The following is a 21269-nucleotide window of genomic DNA, read 5'->3' on the forward strand; positions in this document are numbered from 1 at the left end:
TTAACATTTATCCCTACTGAAATTCATTTTATTAGATTCAATGCAATGTTTAGTTCAGCTTAATGTCTGACAGACAGTAGGTGCTTAATAAAAGTTTATTGATTGAATGCACTATCCTATCAAAATTCCTTCAGATGCTGATTGTCATCCTGTGTGTTAGTGATCTCTCTCAGCTCTGTGTCATTGCAAATTTGATGAATGTCTTATTCATATCTTTATTCAAGCCCTTGATAACAATATTAAATACAACTATTATGGATAAAGCAAAATCCCTTGGATGCTGATTCTATCATCCCTGTGTTATCTACCTCTCTCAACTCTATGTCATTGCAAATTTGATGAATCTCCTATCCATACCTTTATCAAGCTATTGGGAAAAATGTTAAATACAACTATTATAACTTAACCAAAAGTTATAAGTAAGAAGGCTTTGAATACATCCATAAATTTTCAGACTTTTCTGTGTCCTGGTCAAACCAAAATGACATTCCATTATTTGTTATAAAAAATAAAGCCTTGCGTTGGCAGTGCACATACTCCTGTTATATTCCATTTTGCCCTGGTGATAAATATAGCAAATAACAACTCCCCTTTCCTCTATATTTGTCATTTTATTTGTCTGTTGGAAATTCTGCTGCCTGGATTTCTATATTGGCTTCAACTGCAGGCATGTATATAGCTGACCCAGGCATTACACTAGAATGTCCTTCTTAATGATGAGGTCAAGCTAAAGAATGGGAATGTGGATTAAGGACAGATATAAGCTAGAGAACCTAGCCTCCCTGCCCTTTTAAAAAATATGAATTTTCCGGGAAGTGATAATGAAAAATACAAGTCTGTATTGAAGCATTTTCTTTTCTCTCCCCAAAGTCAGACCATTTCATGAACTGCTGGTTTTGTATTATTTGTGGATTGCTTTTTCAATTTCATTTTTATCTATGATTTATAGATTGTGAATCAAACCATGCCAAGTTAGAGGAGATAGCTATCAAGATGAATGCCAGGTGGCTTTGTTTTCTTTCTTCTCTTATACAGTGATGACCTTATAAGATAGCAATAATTTATTGAAAGTTATCTTCTTGGAATATTTAAGATATACCTTGTGTGGCTCCCCAAAGGTTGCTTATAGCCCCATCTTTAGGAGCAGGGGGCAAACCAGAACTTGAGAGAATTGCTCTCTCTTCAGAGACAGGGAATAGGATTGGGATAAGATAAAGGAAGAAAAGGCAAACCACTCTGAACCCTATGAACAGTATTGAAGTGATGAAAAAGACAACACTGAAAGATGAATTTTTAGAATAGAAGGGTACTCTGGCCCATGGGATCAGGAAGAGTTGAAAACAACTAAATGATCAAACAACAACAAAGGGAGAAGAAAAGTCAAAAGTTGTCACGAAAAATACATTGATGAACCTTTCTCTTGACAATCTAGGTGTCAGGAAAGACTTTTATGATCAAGAAGCACCTTTCTTGAGTGGAGTACAGTGGTAAAGGGTAATCAAAGAATGAATGGCCAAGTAAGTCAGTTCCTTGAAGTAAGGGCTCCATCTTATTTAGCACCTAGGACAGTGATGTGCAAATTATAGACCTTTGAGACATGTTTGTTGAATATATGATCAAAAGAGGAAGTCTTGAGAATCTTTCAAATATTCAATCCATATTGTAAGCATAGAGAAAAGTGCAAGAGATACAAAAAGAGGCAAAAGGCCATCCCTGACTTTAAGGAATTTAGAATCTAGAGGCAATGCCAGGATAAAGACTAACCCCTGAAAATTTAATTCATAACCCTTTTCTTTTTTTTTGTTTTATGAAATATACAACAAAATTAATCACATTCTGCTTTTCTATGTTGTTTTCTATGTTATGACTTTTCATAGGAATATAGATTTAGAGTTGGAAGGGATCCTGGAGCCTTTAATTTCACATAAGGGGAAACTGAGGCATAGAGAGAGGTTAAGTGACTTGCCAGGGGTCACAGAATTAATAAATGCCTAAGGTAGGATTTGGCCTCGACTTCCTGACTCCTTCCTTTTGCTATATCAGAAATGATTTCTATTTTTTATGTGCCCTTAAATACTATCTTCCATTTAATAGATGAAAATTTGACTCAGAAATGTGATTTATTTAAGGTCATAAAGCCAAATCCAATTCTGCGAATAGACTATAGCTTTCTATTTCTAGCTCAGTGCTCAATTCACAAGACCAACACCATCTTGACATTCAAGGATTGGGGATTTGTTATTTAGCAAATTGTCTTTATGAGTTGCTGTGGCCAAAAGCATTTGATCATTTACTATAAAATAACAATGACAACAACAGTAATAAGCTCTAATTAGTGCATTTTATCTAACTTCTTTCATTTGCTCCTCCCAACAACCCCATGAGGTCCTGAGCTACTAACATGATCATTTTCCAAATAAGAAAATCGAGGTTGAGTGACCTGCTCAAAGTCACAAAGCTGAAGACTTCATGCAGCAACTTATTTATTATGCTTCCATACTAACCATGTATAAAATCTTCTGGCAAAAAGCTTGGGTTAGATTTCAGATGAGACACTGCTCGCTTTTAGGTCATTCATCTTATTGTGGCAGCAATTATAGAAATTTGAATCAAGGATGAAAAATGATTGATTAAAGGTCTACTATTTGGTCCAAATATTGGAGATACAAATGACAATGCAGCCTTCCCTCAAGGGAACTTATTTTCTGAGGTTCAGGGGAAGACTTAAATGAACTGGAAAGTGGGTTTAGGATTGATGGGACCCAAAATACCTGGAGACATGGTTTGGAAATGTCAGAGAAATGTGTAGTAGCCTGGTTTGGGACAAAATATGGCAAAAGTTTATTTATTCATGTCTAAAGTTCCTCTAGGAGGTTGAGGTCAAGGTTCCAGTGGTAAGGGAAGATTATATTCTTTGAGTTGTTTTTGTCCTTTAATCTTAAAAAGGACCATGACATCAGTAAAGTGAGGCCATGACAGGCAAATGAATTGAATTTAAGGGAGGGAGACTGTGTAGAGTCACCAGCCTCACTTTTTCTTTGAGTCATCTGTGTCCAGCAAACTGGAAATGACCTTAAAGATCCATACTTCAAGAGTCATTTGTTTTTTAGGTTTTTTTGCAAGGCAATGGGGTTAAGTGGCTTGCCCAAGGCCACACAGCTAGGTAATTATTAAGTGTCTGAGATCGGATTTGAACTCAGGTACTCCTGACTCCAAGGCTGGTGCTTTATCCACTGCGCCACCTAGCTGCCCCTCAAGAGTCATTGTTTTGCCATTCTGCAATTGAAAAGTATCCCCTAAATTTCCAATTCTCTGCCATCACAAAAAGAGATTCTATAATTATTTTTATACATGTGTGTCTTTTCCCCCTTTTTTATGATCTCATTGTGATACAGACCTAATAGTTATATTGCACAGTTTTAGTGCCCTTTGGGCTTAGTTCCAATTACTTTCCAAAATGATTGGAAGAGTTCATAGCTCTACCAATGGTGCGTTGGTGGTCCACATCCTCTCCAACAATGATCATTTCCCTTTTTTGTCATATTAACCAATCTGATAGGTGTGAGGTGGTACCTCAGAATTGTTTTTCATTTTCATTTCTCTAATAATAGTGATTTAAAACATGTTAAAAATAGCTTTAATTTCTTCATCTGAAAACTGCCTTTTCATATCCTTTGATCATTTATCAACTAGGGAATGACTTATATTCTTATAAATTTAATTCAGTTTTCTATATATTTTAGAAATGATTCATTTATCAGAAACTGGCTTTAAACATGGTTTCCCAGCTTTCTGCTTTCCTTCTAATCTTGGTTGCATTGGTTTTGTTTGTGCAAATTTTTCAATTTAATTTAATTTAATGTCTATTTCTTATTTGGTCATAAATTCTCTTCTCCACAGACCTAAAAAGGAAATGATTCCTTGCTCTTGTAACTGGCTTACAGTATTACTCTTTATATCTAAATCTTTTACCTATTTTGACCTTATCTTGGTACAGGGGGTGAATTTTGACCTAGTTTCTGTCTCACTCTTTTCTAGTTTTACCAGAAGGTCTTATGAGTTCTTATCCTAGAAGTTTGAGTTTTTGGTTTTTTATCAAATCACACAAATTTTTATCAAATTTACCAAATTGTTGCAATGACTTCCGCTTTAAAATATAGTTTCAGATCTGGCAAGGCATCATTTTCATTTTTTTTCATTAATTTTCTTGATATTCTAGATCTTTTGTTCCTAAAGATAAATTTTATTATTTTTCTTGCTCCATAAAAGAATTGTTTTTGTAGTTTGATTAGTATGACCCCGAATAAGTAAATTAATTTAGGTTGATTAAAAGATGTTTCTTAACTTTTCTATAAAAAACAAAGCAAAACAAAACAATCCCTAAAATGCTAATTTAGGCATGTTGTCACCTGATGGTAGTAGGACCTTCATTAGAACTGTCAGATATTTTGTATGTGATTCAAATTGAAACTGTCTTCTCAGACATACAAGGGAAACTACGTGACACAGTGTATACAATGCTAGACCTGGAATCAAGAAGACTCATCTTCCTGAGCTCAAATTCATCTTCTCAATGTGACCTTGGAAAAGTCATTTAAACCTGTTTGCTTCAGTTTCCTCATCTGTAAAATGAGTTGGAGGATGATATGACACACTACTCCATCCTTTTGCCAAGAAAACCCCTGCATTTATAAATATGTAACTGCCAAAACAGCTAAACATTAAAACTTTAGTACCTATTAGTTCTAAAGACAATGTTTTGAATAACTCTCAGAGACAGACTCTCATATCCCAATTTGGTACTCTTCTCATCAATCCTTAAATTTTCCTTTATCTGCTCAGTCTGAATCCTCATCAATTATAAACTAATATCTATCCTACTATGCCACTGAAGCGAATAGGGTTAAACACTTGCCCAGGATCGCACAACTAGTAAGTGTCTGAGGTCCAATCTGAACTCAGGAAAATGAGTCTTCTTGACTCTAGGCCTGGCATTCTATCCATTGTGCCACCTAGTTACCTATATAACTTTGGTTGATTCTCCAAATTTTTCGTAAAGAATTTATTATTTAGCTTCATATGTTCATAAACCATGGCCAGAAGGTCTTTGCAACTCCCTCTCTCTCAGATCTGACTGTTGGCCCCAGATCTTCCCATTCTCATTCATTTTTGGCATGTACTAGTCTGCTATTGGGTACACCTCCCTCCCTACTCCTTGTCTCTGCTTTGGGATTTGTAATGAAATCAATGCTACCATTGTATCTAGAAAGAGAATTTCAATCTAATCTTCCAAGAGCTTCACTCCCTATCCCTCTGAACTTTTCCAAAGCTAAAATACCTTTCCCTGGTCACAATTCTTTCTATATGCATGCCTACATATGTGTATATATCTAAAAATGTATATGGATATAAATATATATATTCATATATCTTTCTCCCTCTGTCTCTCCTATTAGCATGCAAGCTCCTTGAAGGTAAGGTCTGGCTTACAGTTGCATTTGTATTCCTGGTACTTAGTATATTTCAGTGTGTTAACAAACACTAATAAATTCCTAAAAATGCTTTTCTCCTCATTCATTCAGCTAGGATGTACAATATGCTTTTTACTGAGAGACCCTCTCTAACTTCTTAACAATAATGGCAATGATAATAATAAATTCTGATAATTTATTATTTTATTAATAAATCCAATGTCAAGTTTACCTGACTGCTCTCCTGTTTAGGAAATGTCAACATATTCTATGAATGTCTTTGTATGGGATGATGACAGAAAACGGCTCCTGAATTATGTTGGTAGATAGATTATGATGTCCGGGGGCAGAAGTCTAGCTATTGCAAGATTCTTAATAGGCACCCATACATCCATAAAGGACTTGGTAGATATTGCTTGATGATTTTCCTTGGCATCCTCAAAATTGATGCCATAGGGATCGATCAGAAGGGCAGTAAAAGCCTCTCCTTTATTATCTCTTTGATAGGGACACTTTAGTTTATTTACCAGGTGAGTTATTTTTTTTACCTTGAATCTACCCAGAGGCAGAGGTAAACCAGTGTTGAACAAAGTGCTGCTGACAGCAGGCTCATCTCACTGTTGAAATACAGACAAGTAATCAGCCTCTCCCCAGTTCAGCCCCTCATCAACTCTTACCTGGACTATTATAATAGCCCCCTGATTGATTTCCTTGTATCTATTCCCTCCTGGCTGCAATCCATTCTCTGCATAGATGTCCAGCTGATTTTCCTAAAGCACAGATGTGACAATGTCACATCTCTGCTCAGAAATCATCAAGCATCTTCTGGAATAATATAGAAAAATTCTTGGTCTTGCTCAGAAAGCTCTCCATAATTGCCCACATCTACCTTTTCATTTTTATTTCATGTTATACTCTCATACATTTCCCCAACCTAGACAAACTAGCCTGTTGACTGTTTAACATATTCATCATTCCACCTTCTGTCTTCACATCTTTGAACAGGCTGACAATACTTTCCCTCCCTTCTTTTCCTCAGGTTTACATGTAAATTAGAAATGATTTTTATTAATCTCTCTCTCTCTCTGGCTCTCTGTTTTTCTCTTTGTCTCTCTGTCTTTCTCTGTTTCTCTGTCTCTGTCTCTGTCTCTGTCTCTCTGTCTCTCTCTCTCTGTCTCTCTCTCTCTCTCTCTGTTTCTGTCTCTGTCATTGTCTTTCTCTCTGTTTTTCTGTTTCTCTCTGTCTCTATCACTTTTTGTCTCTGTCTCTCTTCTTCCCTCTGTCCTTTTGTTGGTCTTTGACTCCCTCTTCATGCCTCTCTCTCCCTCTCTTTTTCTCTTCCTCTCTTCTTCCCAGTTTCTCAGTTCATATTATTTTAGATTTAAAAAAAATCTGGACGAATTATTTCATTGACATAAGATACACCTAGTGAAAAAAATCTTACTAATTTAATTCAGTAACTCATCATCTTCAGTGCCTTCTTATCATCCTCTCCTTTGCCTCATAGATCACTAACTTCCCTCAAAGGTAAGCTCAGGTTTACTTGTAAATTATAAATGAATTGCTGATCTGTCTTGGTGAAGGATTTTTTTCTGTCTCAAGAGTTGCCTACTCTAATTAAATCAGATTAACTCTTCTATCTGAAACTTTTCCTGATTTTCCTCCCTCACTTAAGTTGTTAGTACCCCCTCTTCCTCAAATAATTTATATTACTTTGTATTTTTAAAAGGGACAGTTAGGTGGCAAAGTGGATAGAGTGCTGGGCCAGGAGTCAGTACTCATCTTCTTGAGTTCAAATCCAATTTTAGATGCTTACTAGCTATTTGATCCTGGACAAGTCACTTTACTTGGCTTTGTCTAGGTTTCCTCATCTGTAAAATGAACTGGAGAAGGAAACAGCAAATCACTCCAGTATCTTTGCCAACAAAACCGCTACAAGTTGGACATGACTGAAGCAATTGAGCAACACCTTTTTATTTTTATTTTATTTTTTTTTTTGCAAGGCAAACGGGCTTAAGTGACTTGCCCAAGGCCACACAGCTAGGCAACTATTAAGTGTCTGAGACGGGATCTGAACCCAGGTACTCCTGACTCCAGGGCCAGTGCTTTATCCACTGTGCCACCTAGCTGCCCTAGCAACACCTTTTAAAATAATTTAGACCTATGATTTCACTGGAGTGAGGAACTCCCAATGTAAAAATTCCATCTACCAATGTAAATTAGCAATTAGAGAGGTGCCTGGAGACACCTCTATGATCTTATAGATTTTATTTATCAAAGGAAGAACTAGGACCTAGATTTTCCTGACTCCAAGTTTGGTTCTCTGTCTTACATAATTGTCTTTCATTATTTTGTATGTTCTTTTAAATTTCACAATTATATTTGTGTAGCTCCAAAAGAATGTAAGTTTCTCGGGGGTGGCTAGGTGGTACAGTGGATAGAATACTGGCCTTAGAGTCAGGAGTACCTGAGTTCAGATCCGGCCTCAGATACTTAATAATTACCTAGCCGTGTGGCCTTGGGCAAGCCACTTAACCCCATTGCCTTGCAAGAACCTACAAAAAAAGAGAATAATGTAAGTTTCTTGTGAGCAAGGAATCTTATTTTCGCCTTTAGAGTCCCATCCTCTGGCATAGTATGCGGTATAGAGTAGGTGCTTAATAAATACTTGTTGAATTTGAATGTCCTCTGAGACCTCTTCTGGCTCTAAAGCGGATGTCATAGGAATTTTGCTTTTAAGTTGAATGATTTTTTTCCCCCAGCAATATCATCTAATGTCACATGAGTCTCATAGGTTCATTGTTCCTGGTACATGAACAGTCAAGTCAATAAAAATGTTCTGATTGTCTGAAGAACCAATTGTTAACTGTGCTTCGATGTTCCTCCTTCCTTGGAGATAACTAATAATAATAACAGTTAGCACTTATAAGATGCCTACTGTATTCTAGATACTATAATAAAAACTTTATAAATGCCATGTCATCTTTATTCTTACTACAATCATGGGAGTTACATTCAATTATTATCCCTATTTTACAATCGAAGAGATTGGGGCAGACAGAAGTTAAGCTATTTGCCCATGATCACACAGTAAGTGTCTGAGGCTGAATTTGGACTTGTCTTCTGGACTCCAGGCCCAGTGTGCTATCTACTGCTCCTGGTGTGGAAAATCCCTCCAGCAGATTATTTCAGTCATGCTTCAGTAACAATTTCAGCCAGTGTGTGTCAGAGGAAAGATTTGAACCCAGATTTTCATGGCTCTTAGGCCAGATTTCTATTCAATCAAATGAAGTCAAGTCAAATACCCTTTCCCCATGGGAATGATATGGATTACATTCCTATCTGTGGACTGGCTGCCCACTTTTTAAAAAATATAAAGACTATAAGCATATTCAATTATTTAGTCAACACACAAAAGTCATCCAAAATTGGTTGAATGAATGAGCTATTAAGGGTGCAGCTATACAATGCATAATATAGAGCTCTATTAAGAATATAAAATAGATTTAATAAATCAATATAATAATCAAACTATATGTATATATATATATATATATATATATATATATTTAATATGGAAAGCAGAGTGAAGTGGGGTGGAGGAGGACCGATGAGTCTTGGATTTGTTGTCCAAGCACTTAGATTGAAATTCTAGCTCTGCTATAGTTTACCTATGTGACATTGAGCAAATCCCATCTCTCCAGACCTCAGTTTCTTGATGTCTAAAAGAATTAGGCAAGATGACCTCAGAAGTCTCTTCTAGTTCTAGCTGTGACATCGGACAAAAGAGGATTCTTTTCTAACACCTTTCCTAACCCTAGCTTAATTCTAGTGCCTTTCCTCTGTTAATTATTTCCTATTTTTCCTGTTCTATCCCATTTGCACATAGTATCTCCTGTCAGACTGCAAGCTCCTTGAGAGCAAGGATTCTTTTGCCTCTTTTTCTATCTCCTGAAACTTAGTATAATACCTTGGACATAGTAGGCACTTAATAAATCTGTATTGATCAACTGAAACCCTAGTCTGAGGGCTTATTGACTGATTATACTTGAGTTCAAATGTGATCTCAGATATTTACTAGCTGTATGACCCTGGGCTAGTCATTTCACTCTGTTTGCTTCAGTTTCCTCATTTGCAAAATGGACTGGAGAAGGAAATGACAAATCACTCCATTATTTTTGACATGATAACCTCCACAAATTGTACATGATTGAAACAATTCAACAACAATGAAACAATCAGACAATCTGAATTTGTTTCTTATCTGGGGAGCACAGACTCTAGATTCTAGAATGCCCTATTAAATTGGAAAGGCTTAGAGTACTGCCTTGGTAATGAATGAAGCATGACTATTATCTGAAGTTTAGTCTAAGAACAAAGAAGCAAGAATGCAAGATTCATTCACCATGATCATTCATGAAACTAGTTACTAATTAATTGCAATCTGCATTGGTGGAGGGAATAGCCACAAGGATCAAATTATAGAGTCTATTTGGATAATTCCCTTCAAGGCTCACCTGAAGCTGCATCTCTGGCATGATGAGGCTTTACTAATTCCCTCAGCTTGTGCCTCTTCATCCCCACAAATTACCTTGTGTCTACTTTGCATTTCTTTACTTTTTATATATTATATAACTCTGTATATGATGTTCCTCCAGCAAGAAGTTAACTCTTTGAGGACGAAGGGAGAAGTAGGGAAGTGGAAGGGAGGCCAGCCCAGCTAGCTGACAGTCCTCAGACTAGACTAGACCATATTCCCAGGGAAAATTCCTCCTCATCCGAGGAGATTGCCTTGGCACTCACGCCTCCTTAATATCCTCAGTACTCTCTACTCATCTGATTGGAAGGCCGCCAGGGAGAGCAAATAACTTCTCCAGGGAAAGAGGATTCCCAGACCAGCCTCTCTTCATTTGCTATCAGTTTGCACTCCTTGGACCAGCTTCCACAATCCTCCCCTTCCCTTCTTTCCCAGTTGCTTCTCCTTTTCCCTTTTGTGTTTCTAAATTGTGAACTTTTTAATGGCAGGGATTGTCTTTCTCTTTCATATTTGTGTTTCTATATTTATGTTTGCTTAGGACATTGCCTGGTGTATATTAAGGGCTTAATAAATGTTTATTGATTGATTGAATTAAGGGTATGACCTGTTTCATTGGTCTTTGTAACCTCCAATGTCTACTACAGGGTCTAATTCATAGCAGGTGCAATCAATATGTATTGATCATTTGTAGTACTTTAAGGCTTACAAATATTTTCTTCTGAGTAAATCTCCAAGGTAGATTTTACAGATAAGTAAGTTAAAGCGCTAGGTTAAGGTCGTACAGATAGACACATTTTGAATATGGGGTTCCTGTCTCCAAATCCAAAATTCCAGTACTAGGCTGCCCTTGGAAGTACCATATTATATTGAACAAAGTCTTTGCCTTGCTTCCTTGTTATTCCTGTTTCATTTATTTATATATTTACATACATTTACATATTTGTTTACTTTTATTTTGTGTTTATTTATAGATGTACTCACATATATTTATTTGCATTCATCCATTTACTTATTTATATATTTACTTACATTTACATATTTATTTGCTTATATTTTATATTTATTTATATATGTACTCACTATATTTATATATTTGCCTACATTTAAATATGTATTTGTTTACTTACATTTATTTTTATTTATATGTGTACTTACATTACTTTCATTTACTCACAATCATCCATTTATTTATATATTTGCTTCCATTTACACATTTGTTTACTTATATTTATATTTATTTATCTATATGTACTCACACTACTTATATTTATTCACATTCATCTATTTACTTATAGATTTTCTATTTATTTATATATACATGTGTTCTCACAAATATATTTACTCATATCCACCCATTTATTTATATATATTTCCATATTTGTTTACATCCATTTTACATATGTACTCACAGTTGTACATGTTCACTTACATTCATCCATTTATTCATATATTTACACAATTCATATGTTTATTTATATACTGTTTCTTTTTTCTTCTAATCAAAGATAACAGCTGACAGTCCTCAGTGTAACAGCATCAATCAATCAGTCAGTAATTTATTAAGTGATTACAATTTGCCAGGGACCTTGCTAAACAATGGAGATATAAATAAAATATAAAGAAAGGCAAAATCCTGGTCTCTGCTCTTCAGGAGCTCACATGCTAGTGAGACAGACAACATACCAATAATTGTAAGCACACACACTCATACACACTACACTAGATGTATGGGAGGGAACGTTAGACTGCAGGGCCTAGCTATAGAAGGTACCTAGAAAAACTTCCTACAGAAGATGGAGGGGAGGGAGGGAAAGAAACATTAATATGGTATTTACCATGTACAAGACATGTACAAAATGTTTTACAAATATTTTCTCATTTGAGCCTCACAATAACCCTGAAGGGAGTAGGTGCTGTTATTATTTCCATTTTAAATTGAAGAAACTGAGATAAACAGAGGTTGTGACCATCTCATGAAGAAGTTGAGTCAGAGACAGGCTTAGGTGACTTGTCCAGGGTTACAGAACTGGTAAGGATCTGAAATTTAGATTTGAATTCAGGCCTCCTGATTCCAGACCTAAAATTTCACTCTCTGAGAGCAGTTTTGAGAGGGGAAACCCAGGAGGAGAATATTTCAGAGATAGGGATCAGCCAGTGAAAACATATAGAGTTGGATGTTCGAGTGTTCTGTGTCAAAAACAGCAGTGAGACCAGTGCCACTGGATTGCAGATTCTGTGGAGGGAGGCTGAAATGTGAGAAGTCTGGAAAGACAGGAAGGGTCCTTAGGAAGTGTTTTAAATGCCAACCAGAGGATTTTAATCTAATCAGAGACAAGGAATTCAGACAGGTTTTTCCAGGAAGATTTTGCCAAATAGTATAATTGAACTTTAAGTTATCTAATTCATCATTTCTCTCTCTCTCTCTCTCTCTCTCTCTCTCTCTCTCTCTCTCTCTCTCTCTCTCTCTCTCTCTCTCTGTCTCTCTCTGTCTCTCTCTGTCTCTCTCTGTCTGTCTCTCTCTCTCCTCCCTCTCCCCCTTCCTCCTTCTCTCTCCATCCATTTCTTTCTTTCTTTCTTTCTTTCTTTCTTTCTTTCTTTCTTTCTTTCTTTCTTCCCTCCCTCCCTCTTTTCTCTCTCACTCTCTCTCTCTTTCTTTCATCTATCATCTGTCTGTCTGTCTGTCTTGCCTATCTTGCCTAGCTTTCTTTTTCTCTCAATCCTAGAATATTTGCTTTTCTGATTTTTATTTCCTAATGTAATGACAGCCCAGAGTCCGTAGATGCAGTACCAAGCTTGGAGTTATTAAGATTCATCTTCCTAAATTTAAATCTGACCTCAGACATTTACCATCTGTGTGACCATGGGCAAGTCACTTAACTCTATTTGCCTCAGTTTCCTCATTTTTAAAAAGATCTGGAGAAGGAAATGGCAAAGCACTTTAATATCTTTGTCATGAAAACCCAAATGGGCTCACAAAGAGTCAGACACAACTGAACAACAACAACAACAATTTCTTGTTATAAATTTCTTTGTAATAAGGATTAGGATCATAAAGTTAGCAGCTTATTTTTCTGTCTTGGAAAACTACATTTTTCAGTTTTCTTGAACTTCTTGTGGTATATTTGCTTTGGAAATTCATGAACTTATAACAACCCATACTGATTTTTTCACCAATCTTTTTTTTTTTTTTTTTGCAAGGCAGTGGGGTTAAGTGACTTGCCTGAGGTCACACAACTAGGCATATTAAGTGTCTGAGGCCGGATTTGAACTCAGGTACTCCTGACTCCAGGGCCAGTGCTCTATCCACTGCACCACCTAGCTGCCCCTTTACCAGTCTTCTTGATCCTTTACTGACTTTGCTTTATAAGTTTCAGAGAAAACTCAGAGAGTTGAATTGAAAAGTGGCCAAATCAAAGACCAAATCTACTCTATTAAAAGTCATTCCTCTCAGCTCTCCATGTTTCATTTTAGAAGAATGGATTGTAATCTTCACCAGAACATTTCCTTCTACCCACTTTTTAAAGGATTAAACCTTAGGTGTGACTCAAACATAATGAGACTAGTTTTAAAACAAATCTAAACTCAAATAGTTCATTCCCTTTAAAGTAATTGCTATGCACTTTTCTATCGATGGGGTCATAAATCAAAACCATGTGGTATCATGTAGAGAAATAGTCTTGACATCTGAGTCATCTGTTTCAACCTGTCGTCAACCAAGAATCTGGTCTATACCTCTCCCCAAAAGGGACCATCCATTTACTTGAAGATGTCTACTGAGGAGGTAGACTACTATTTCCCAAGATGACCCATTTAAATTATTAGAAATTTTTTCTCTTCCATCAGTCTTATAGTTGTTTCTCTACAGTTTCTACCCTTTCCTTAATGGCCAAGTGGGGCTAAAGAGAACAAATGTAAATTCTCTTTTACACAAGAGCTCTTCAAATACTTGAAGAGAGCTATCCCTTCCTTCCCAAGTCTTGTCTTCGCTCCTCTTCTCTGCCTAAATGTCTGTAGGTGCTTTAGTTGATTCTGATGTGATATACCCTCTAGGATCCTTCACCATCCTAGTTTTTCTGCATTAAGATACAAAGAAGGATCACATGCTATTAACTGATCTATTTTTTCTTGTCCTACCAGGTGTTATTCAGTTGTTCAATTGTGGCCAATTCTTTGGAACCCTGTGGACCACAGAATACCATTGCTCTTGATGGAGCTTTCTTGGCAAAGATACTGCAGTAGTTTGGCATTTGTTTCCTCTAATTCATATTACAGATGAGAAAACTGGGGAAATCATGGTTAAATGACTTGACCAGGTTCGCACAGCATTCTGAGATCAGATTTGAACTTGGTTCTTCTCGACTCCTCACCTATCTACTGGGCTACTTAGCCACCTTGCTAAGCTGCCCTTATTTTTGTTATTGTTATTCAGTTATGTCTAACTCTTTGTATTCATTTGGGTTTTTCTGGACAAAGATACTGGAGCAGTTTGCCATTTATTTCTCTGGTTCATTTTACAGAGGGGAAAACTGAGGCAAACAGGGTTAAGTGACTTGCCAAGGATCACATAGCTAGTAAGTATATGAATTCAGAATTGAACTCAGGTCTTCCTAACTCCAACTCCAGCACTATCCAGTGTTACCTAGCTACCTGTTTCTGTCTTTTCCAGCTCTTCATGAAAAAGACATTCAGTCACCTTCTTTAGTTCTGAGGAATCTAAGCATATAGTCTAAGGGCTTAGGTCAGAGTTAAGTCAAACATAGCCTATATGATTCATTTCTCTTATCCTTCATCTAGACAGCATGATGAGAATCTTGTCATTGGTCTGAAGCCTAGTTTTGCAAAACTTTAATGAAGAAAGCATAAATGAATATTCAGAAATCTCTTCTGTCTTTTAAAAATGAATTTAAAATATACTATAGCACCAATTCAAAAGAAAATTAGAATTCAAAATTGGATGATGCACCTTCCCTACTTGACTCTGGGCTATGAGGACAATTATTTTCCATTTTATTGCAAATTGAATATAAACAGTTTTACAGAGTAGTTGGCAAGCTATCTGGAATGCTCTTCATATTACAAGCCTCCTCAGATGTATTCTAAAAGAACTTGGGCATTCAGGGGCATAGGCATTTTTAAATGACATCTGGGCCAACTAAGTGGCAAAGTGGAGAGTATGGTAGGTCTGGAGTCAGAGGGACCTGGATTCAAATCTTGTCTCAGAAACTTACTAGCTATGTGATCCCAAGCAAGTTACTTAATCCTGTTTGCCTCAGTTTCCTCATCTGTAAAATGAGTTAGAGAAGGAAATCCAGTATCATTTTTAAAAAAATTTATTTATTTATAGCAATGGGGTTAAGTGGCTTGCCCAAGGTCACACAGCTAGGCAATTATTAAGTATCTGAGGACTAATTTAAACTCAGGTCCTCCTGACTCCAGGGCCAGTGCTCTATTCTAGCTGCCCCTCCAGTATTTTTTCCAAGAAAACCCTAGATGGAGTTGGACAAAGAATTAGACACAACCGAAATGGACTGAACAGCAATAAAGTGGATGGGCACAGCTATCCCTCTCTGTACTGAAAGATGGATTCCTTATTCTGGTGAAATTCCAACCCCATTCCCCAAATCTAGTCTTTTTGCTTTGGTACATTATGAATTTTTCTATGTTACTGTTTTTTCTTATTCCAGGATCAAATCTTCATGGAGAATGTAGGTGCAGTTAAGCAGCTCTGTAAACTAACGAATAACCTTGAGGAAAGGATTGAAGAACTTGAAATATGGAGCAAAAAGTTGGCCCGGTTAAAGCGTCTTAGCAGCTTGAAGTCCACAACCAGTGGAGGGAGTTCACTCAGGTATCTTAGAGCTAGGGTAATAAGAACAATCATTTATACTCATACGGGGAAATTTCTGATTCCAAGGGATAGTTATTACTATTGGGGGTGGGGAAGATGGAGGTGGAGGAGCTGTCTGACATAGGATAGCAGCATGGTAAAGTGGAATGAGGGCAGCTGGGTGGCACAGTGGATAGAATGTTGGGTTTGTAGGTAAGAAGATCTGAGTTCAAATTTGACATCAGCATTCACTGCTGTGTGACCCTGGACAAGTCACCTAACCCTGTTTGCATCAGTTTTCTCATCTGTAAAATGAGTTGGAAGAGAGGGCAAACTAATATTTTTACTAAGAAAATTCCAAATGGGGTTGGAAGAAGAGTTGGATACAACCAAAATGACTGGACGGTAGCAAAGTAAAATGATTGTTGAACATGGTCAGTAGTCTTGAGTGAGAACTCCAACTCTGATATTTACTATTAGAAGTGGGGAGGGGGGAGGGAAAGGAAAAGGGAACAAACATTTATATAGTACCTGCTATATGCTAGTTTGCATATTTTATTTTATCTGATCCTCTTAACAAGGAAATGTTATTATCTCCATTTTAGAGTTGAGGCAATGAGACAAACAGAGGTTAAGTGACAAGTCCAAGGACATACAGCTAGTGAGTGTCCAAGACCACATTTGAACTCAGGTCTTCCTGATTCTAGATCCAATGGTCTTTTCATTTCTGCACACTAGTACTAAGGAGATTGCTAGTGGAGGAAGAATATAGAAACTCCAAATCCACCTTCACCTCGCTGTTTCAATCCTCTCTGAACCTCAGGCAGTTTTGTAAGACACGAGTTTTCAATCTGGAAACTAAAAATTTAAAACTGTTTTTTTTGAAAACTGTGCTTCAAGATAATTTTGTCAGTTGTTTCAGTCACGTCTGTCTTACTCTTTTCAACCCCATCTGGAGTTTTCTCAGAAGAGATACTGGAGTGGTTTGCCATTCCTTCTCTAGTTCCTTTTATAGATAAGCATACTGAGACAAAGGGGGATAAATGATCTGCCCAAGGTCATACACCTAGTAAGTATCTGAAGCCAGATTTGAGCTCAGGAAGATGTCTTTCTGACTCCTGATTTGGTACTCTACTCACCATGCCACTTAATATAATTGGTTTCCTTTATATTTCTGAGTACTTTATTTCATGCCTTTAAAAACATTCTAAGAAGGGGAGTCTAAGGGTTTTGCCATTTGACAAAGGAATCCATGACCCACAAAAAAGAACTTCTGCTTTAAAAAAAAGGAAAAAAAGAGAAAAAGTAAAGAACAAAAGAACCTCTGCTTTAGGTTATAGCTATTGACACAAGCAATCATAGCTTTTGAAGATATTGATATGACTTTATAGAGAACAGGATACAGCCATTTTTACTATTTGACTTTTAAGAAATAATGAATGTTGATTTTAGTGGAAGGGAGTAACTGCCTTAATTATTCTGCATACAAACTTTCAATGATGATTTATATATTTAGAATATCACATAGAACTCAGTTCTGAAAGGGGAAACTTTGCTTCACTGATTCAGGAGGTAAGTATACAATTTCCCCATTATTTGACTGGAAGAAATGAAAGATAAGGCTGAACAGCATTCATTTGTTCTTACCAAAGTCTCTGTCCATAAAAAGGAGTTAACCCTCTTGACTTTTCTAAATTGACTTTGAGAAGAAGTCTGACTCCAAGTCACCAGGAAATCAGAGTAACAGCTTAGGTAGAGAGCCAAGAGGCAATGTGGGATGTTGTATGCAATACTGAACCTGGATTCAGGAAGATCTGAATTTCAATCCTGCCTCAGTTGCTTACCAGTTGTGTGATTCCAGGGACCTCAGTGTTCTCATATGTAAAATGGAAATAATGCATTGTACTTCTCAAGGTTAATTTTTTAAAAATGCTATCTTATTATGTAATTCTGCTATATCACATACCACATGTTTCTTCCTTAAAGATATGATTTCTCTCTCATCACATTCAACTTAGATCAATGCAAACTATGGGAATTATGTAAAGACTAACAAATTGCCTTCTGTGGGTGGGGGAGGGAAGCAAGATTGAGGGAAAAATTGTAAAACTCAAAATAAATAAAACTTTCTAAAATTAAAAAAATTAAATGAAATAATATATAAGCTGATTTATAAACTTTAAAGTGCAAAGGTTAGATACAGCTATTAATGGCTTCAAGAATACTAATAACTAGCATTTATATATTGCTTAAAAATTTTTCAAAACACTTAAAAAATATTATCTCATTTAATCCTCATAACAACCCCGGGAGTTAGGAGCTAATTGAGACAGAGGTGAAGAGACTTGTCAGAAGTTACACAACTAGTGTTTGAGGACAGATTTCAACTCAAGTCTTCCTGATTCCAGGTCTAGGGCTTTGTTCACCTCTAGAAGTATTTGAATAGTAAAGAGTCTTCTCTTTTTCAGCAAGTTTAGCCCAACCATGAGTATTTCTTCTGTAAGAAGAGCTCCTTCTAAAACCAACAAGGTAAGTAGAATTAAAGGCATAATGAATCTATGTGATTGTGTGTATAAGTAATTGTTTCAGAGAACATGCAAAATAAAAATTGATTTGAATGAAGTGGTTTTCTCCCCACTTCCTCATCTTGACCTCTTGGTCAAATTCCACTTGACCAGTTCAACTCTAGACTCTACTCTCAAGTCCTTTACCCCGCTTTCTGTCTAGTTGTTAAACTGTGTCTGACTCTTATTAAGGAATCTATTACAATAGCAAAATCTATAGAAGATAGAGGAAGGAATGATCACTTTTAGGTGGTTTGAATCTCTGATGAGAAGGAAGAACTGAGATCTTGAAGTATAAATAGCTCTTATAGAAAGAACTATTGGGAAAAAGTATTTCAGGTGGCAAGAATGGCATGAGTAAAGGTACAGAGATAGGACATCATCAACATATTTGGGAAATGACAACTAACTGTTAGGTTGGAGAGGAGGGTATGTGTAGGAAAATATTAGGAGTGATTGGAAAGGTGGATTGGTTCCAGAAGACCTTGAATTTAAGACTGTAAAATTTGGACTTACCCATTAGATATTTATTAAATATTGAATTTCTTTTGTTTTGCAGTTAAATTTTTTTTGTTCAGTCATTTTTGTCACATTCAAGCTTGTGACGCCATTTGGGGTTTTCTAGGTAAAGAAACTGGGTTGGTTGGCTATTTCCTTCTCCATCTCAAATAAAGATGAGGAAATTGAGGCAAATGGGGGGAAGTGAATTGCCTATGGTCACACAGCTAGTAAGTGTCTGAGGCTACATTTGAACTCAAGTCTTCCTGACTCCAGTAGTGTTCTATCCATTGTACCACTTGGCTGCCTGGTTATTAATAACATGATAAAATTATAAGAAAATTGCAGAGAAATAATATGAAAGCAACCTGAGCTTTGAAAAATGAATTTGAACAATGTAAAACCAATTGGAGAGGGATTACAGATAAGAAGACTGGAGGTAGCTAGGTGGTGCAGGGGATAGAGTCCAGGCCCTGGAGTCAGGAGGACCTGAGTTCAAATCCAGTCTCAGACACTTAATAATTGCCTAGCTGTGTGACTTTGGGCAAGTCACTTTTGACCTCATTGCCTTAAATAAAAAAAAGAAATTAAAAAAAGAGATAAGAACTAAGGAAGCTCTTGTGGTTGTTCCAGAAATGTCTGTCAAGAGCCTGAACTGGGATGGTCGTAGTGACAATGGAAAGGAAGGGAAAGATAGTGGGGAGGAATGGATGGAGGGAATTACAATCAGTAACAGCAACTGTGGAAAAATTTCAAAGTAACATGTCTGATTGACTTATGATAAAGAATATGATCCACCCCAGAGACAGAGCTGATGGTTATTGGAACACAGACTGAAGCACATTTTTTTTCTCTTTATTTCACTTTATTTTCCGTGAATATTTTTATTTTTGTTGAGGGAGGGGGGATTATGTTCACTCTTACAACAAGACTATTTTAGTAATGTTTAAATAAATAAAAATGTAAATTAAAAATAAATATATAATACACTATTAAAAAAAGAAAGGGAAAGAATGGATAGCAGTGAAAAGGAGAAGACAGAATGGGCAGAACTTGGACTTTGAGCAGTTATGGATAATGAGGAAAAGAGAAGAAGCAAAGATGTCATTGAGGTTTTGAAACTGGGCATCTAAAGAGGATGATAGTACTATTAACAAATAGAATAGTGAAATGAGTCTTGGCTCCAGTCCAAGGACTTGAGTTCGAATCCCATTTCTGATGCCTATCACTTGTGTGATCTTAGATAAACCTCTTAGCTTTTCTAGGCTCCAGTTTTCTCATTTTTTTAAATGGGAAGATTGGATGACATGATCTCCAAGGTCTCTTCTATCCCTAATTTAAGGGATATGGGCTTGAGGAAGTGATTTGGGAACAGAAAGCAATGTGCTTGGTTTTAGACATGTTACTAAGGTGCCAGTGAAACGTGAGCCTGTAATTTAGGAATTCCTGGATCACATAATCCCAGAGTTGGAGGAGACCCCAGAGGCAAAAATGCCTGGGACAAATCCCTTCTACCATAGCCAAGAAATACAATTTTTTTTATTATATTTCAAAACTTCTTTTAGTTAGATGGGGAATTTGAAGGACAGAGTTTAGATGACTTGCCAAAAGGTCCTTCAGGGATCAGAAATAGCATTCAAACCTGGTCTTCTCATTCCAAATCTGGGATTATTTCTTCTAACAAGATTGCCTTTAAAAGATTGGAGTTGGAAACCTAGTCTTGGAAGATACCTTTGTAGAAAATATAGTTGACTTCACTGAAGTGAGTGACATCTTCAAAGGAGAGAGTCAATTTTTATCAGGGGAATTTTCTTGTGAAAGGGAGAGATAACCTGTGCAATTGAGTCACTTTGGTGCCTTTAGAAGGCACTATTCATTCTTTCACTGATTTCTTATCCTTAGGTTCTGGTACCAGTTAGAGTTCAACCTTTGATGTTAGGATCACTAGTAGGTGCTTAGTGTGCACAAACAAGATTATGGAGGTTCAAAGGTCTGCCAGTTTTTATCCGTTGAGATTCAGATATGGCTATCAGCTCTACTTATGTCTGACTCAATTAAATTTCATTCAGACACAGCCCTGAGGATCCTCATATATGTTTGAAGACAATTATGTTAGCCATTTTCTTTCTTTTTTGACTCTCTTTGAATTGATGGATATTCCCTTAAGTCAGAAAACTAGACGGAGAAATTTAATTTGAATTCAATTTTGTTTCATTTCTCTCTCTACCCCTGCTATCTTGATACTAAGAGAATAATGTCTCCTATATCTTTCAGAGGAGGAAGACATGTCACTCTCCCCTTCAAACACTCCAGTCCAGCTAAACTGCTCTTTCTGCTGTTTCTCATATATGACATTTTATCTCCCATCTTGA

General features: G+C 36.6%; 1 protein-coding gene across 1 annotated transcript in view; it reads left to right on the top strand.

Annotated features, from left to right (window-relative positions):
• The window catches only part of MYRFL (myelin regulatory factor like), a 173443-nt gene that overhangs the window by 96137 nt on the left and 56037 nt on the right, over positions 1-21269 (top strand). Inside the window, exons 14-15 of the mRNA XM_074221048.1 lie at positions 15693-15856; positions 18304-18368. Coding sequence (XP_074077149.1) covers positions 15693-15856; positions 18304-18368 — 229 coding nt within the window. The remainder of the gene's footprint in view (positions 1-15692; positions 15857-18303; positions 18369-21269) is intronic.

This window comes from Macrotis lagotis, chromosome 2 (assembly GCF_037893015.1).
Source record: "Macrotis lagotis isolate mMagLag1 chromosome 2, bilby.v1.9.chrom.fasta, whole genome shotgun sequence".
NCBI classification, from domain to species: domain Eukaryota; kingdom Metazoa; phylum Chordata; class Mammalia; order Peramelemorphia; family Peramelidae; genus Macrotis; species Macrotis lagotis.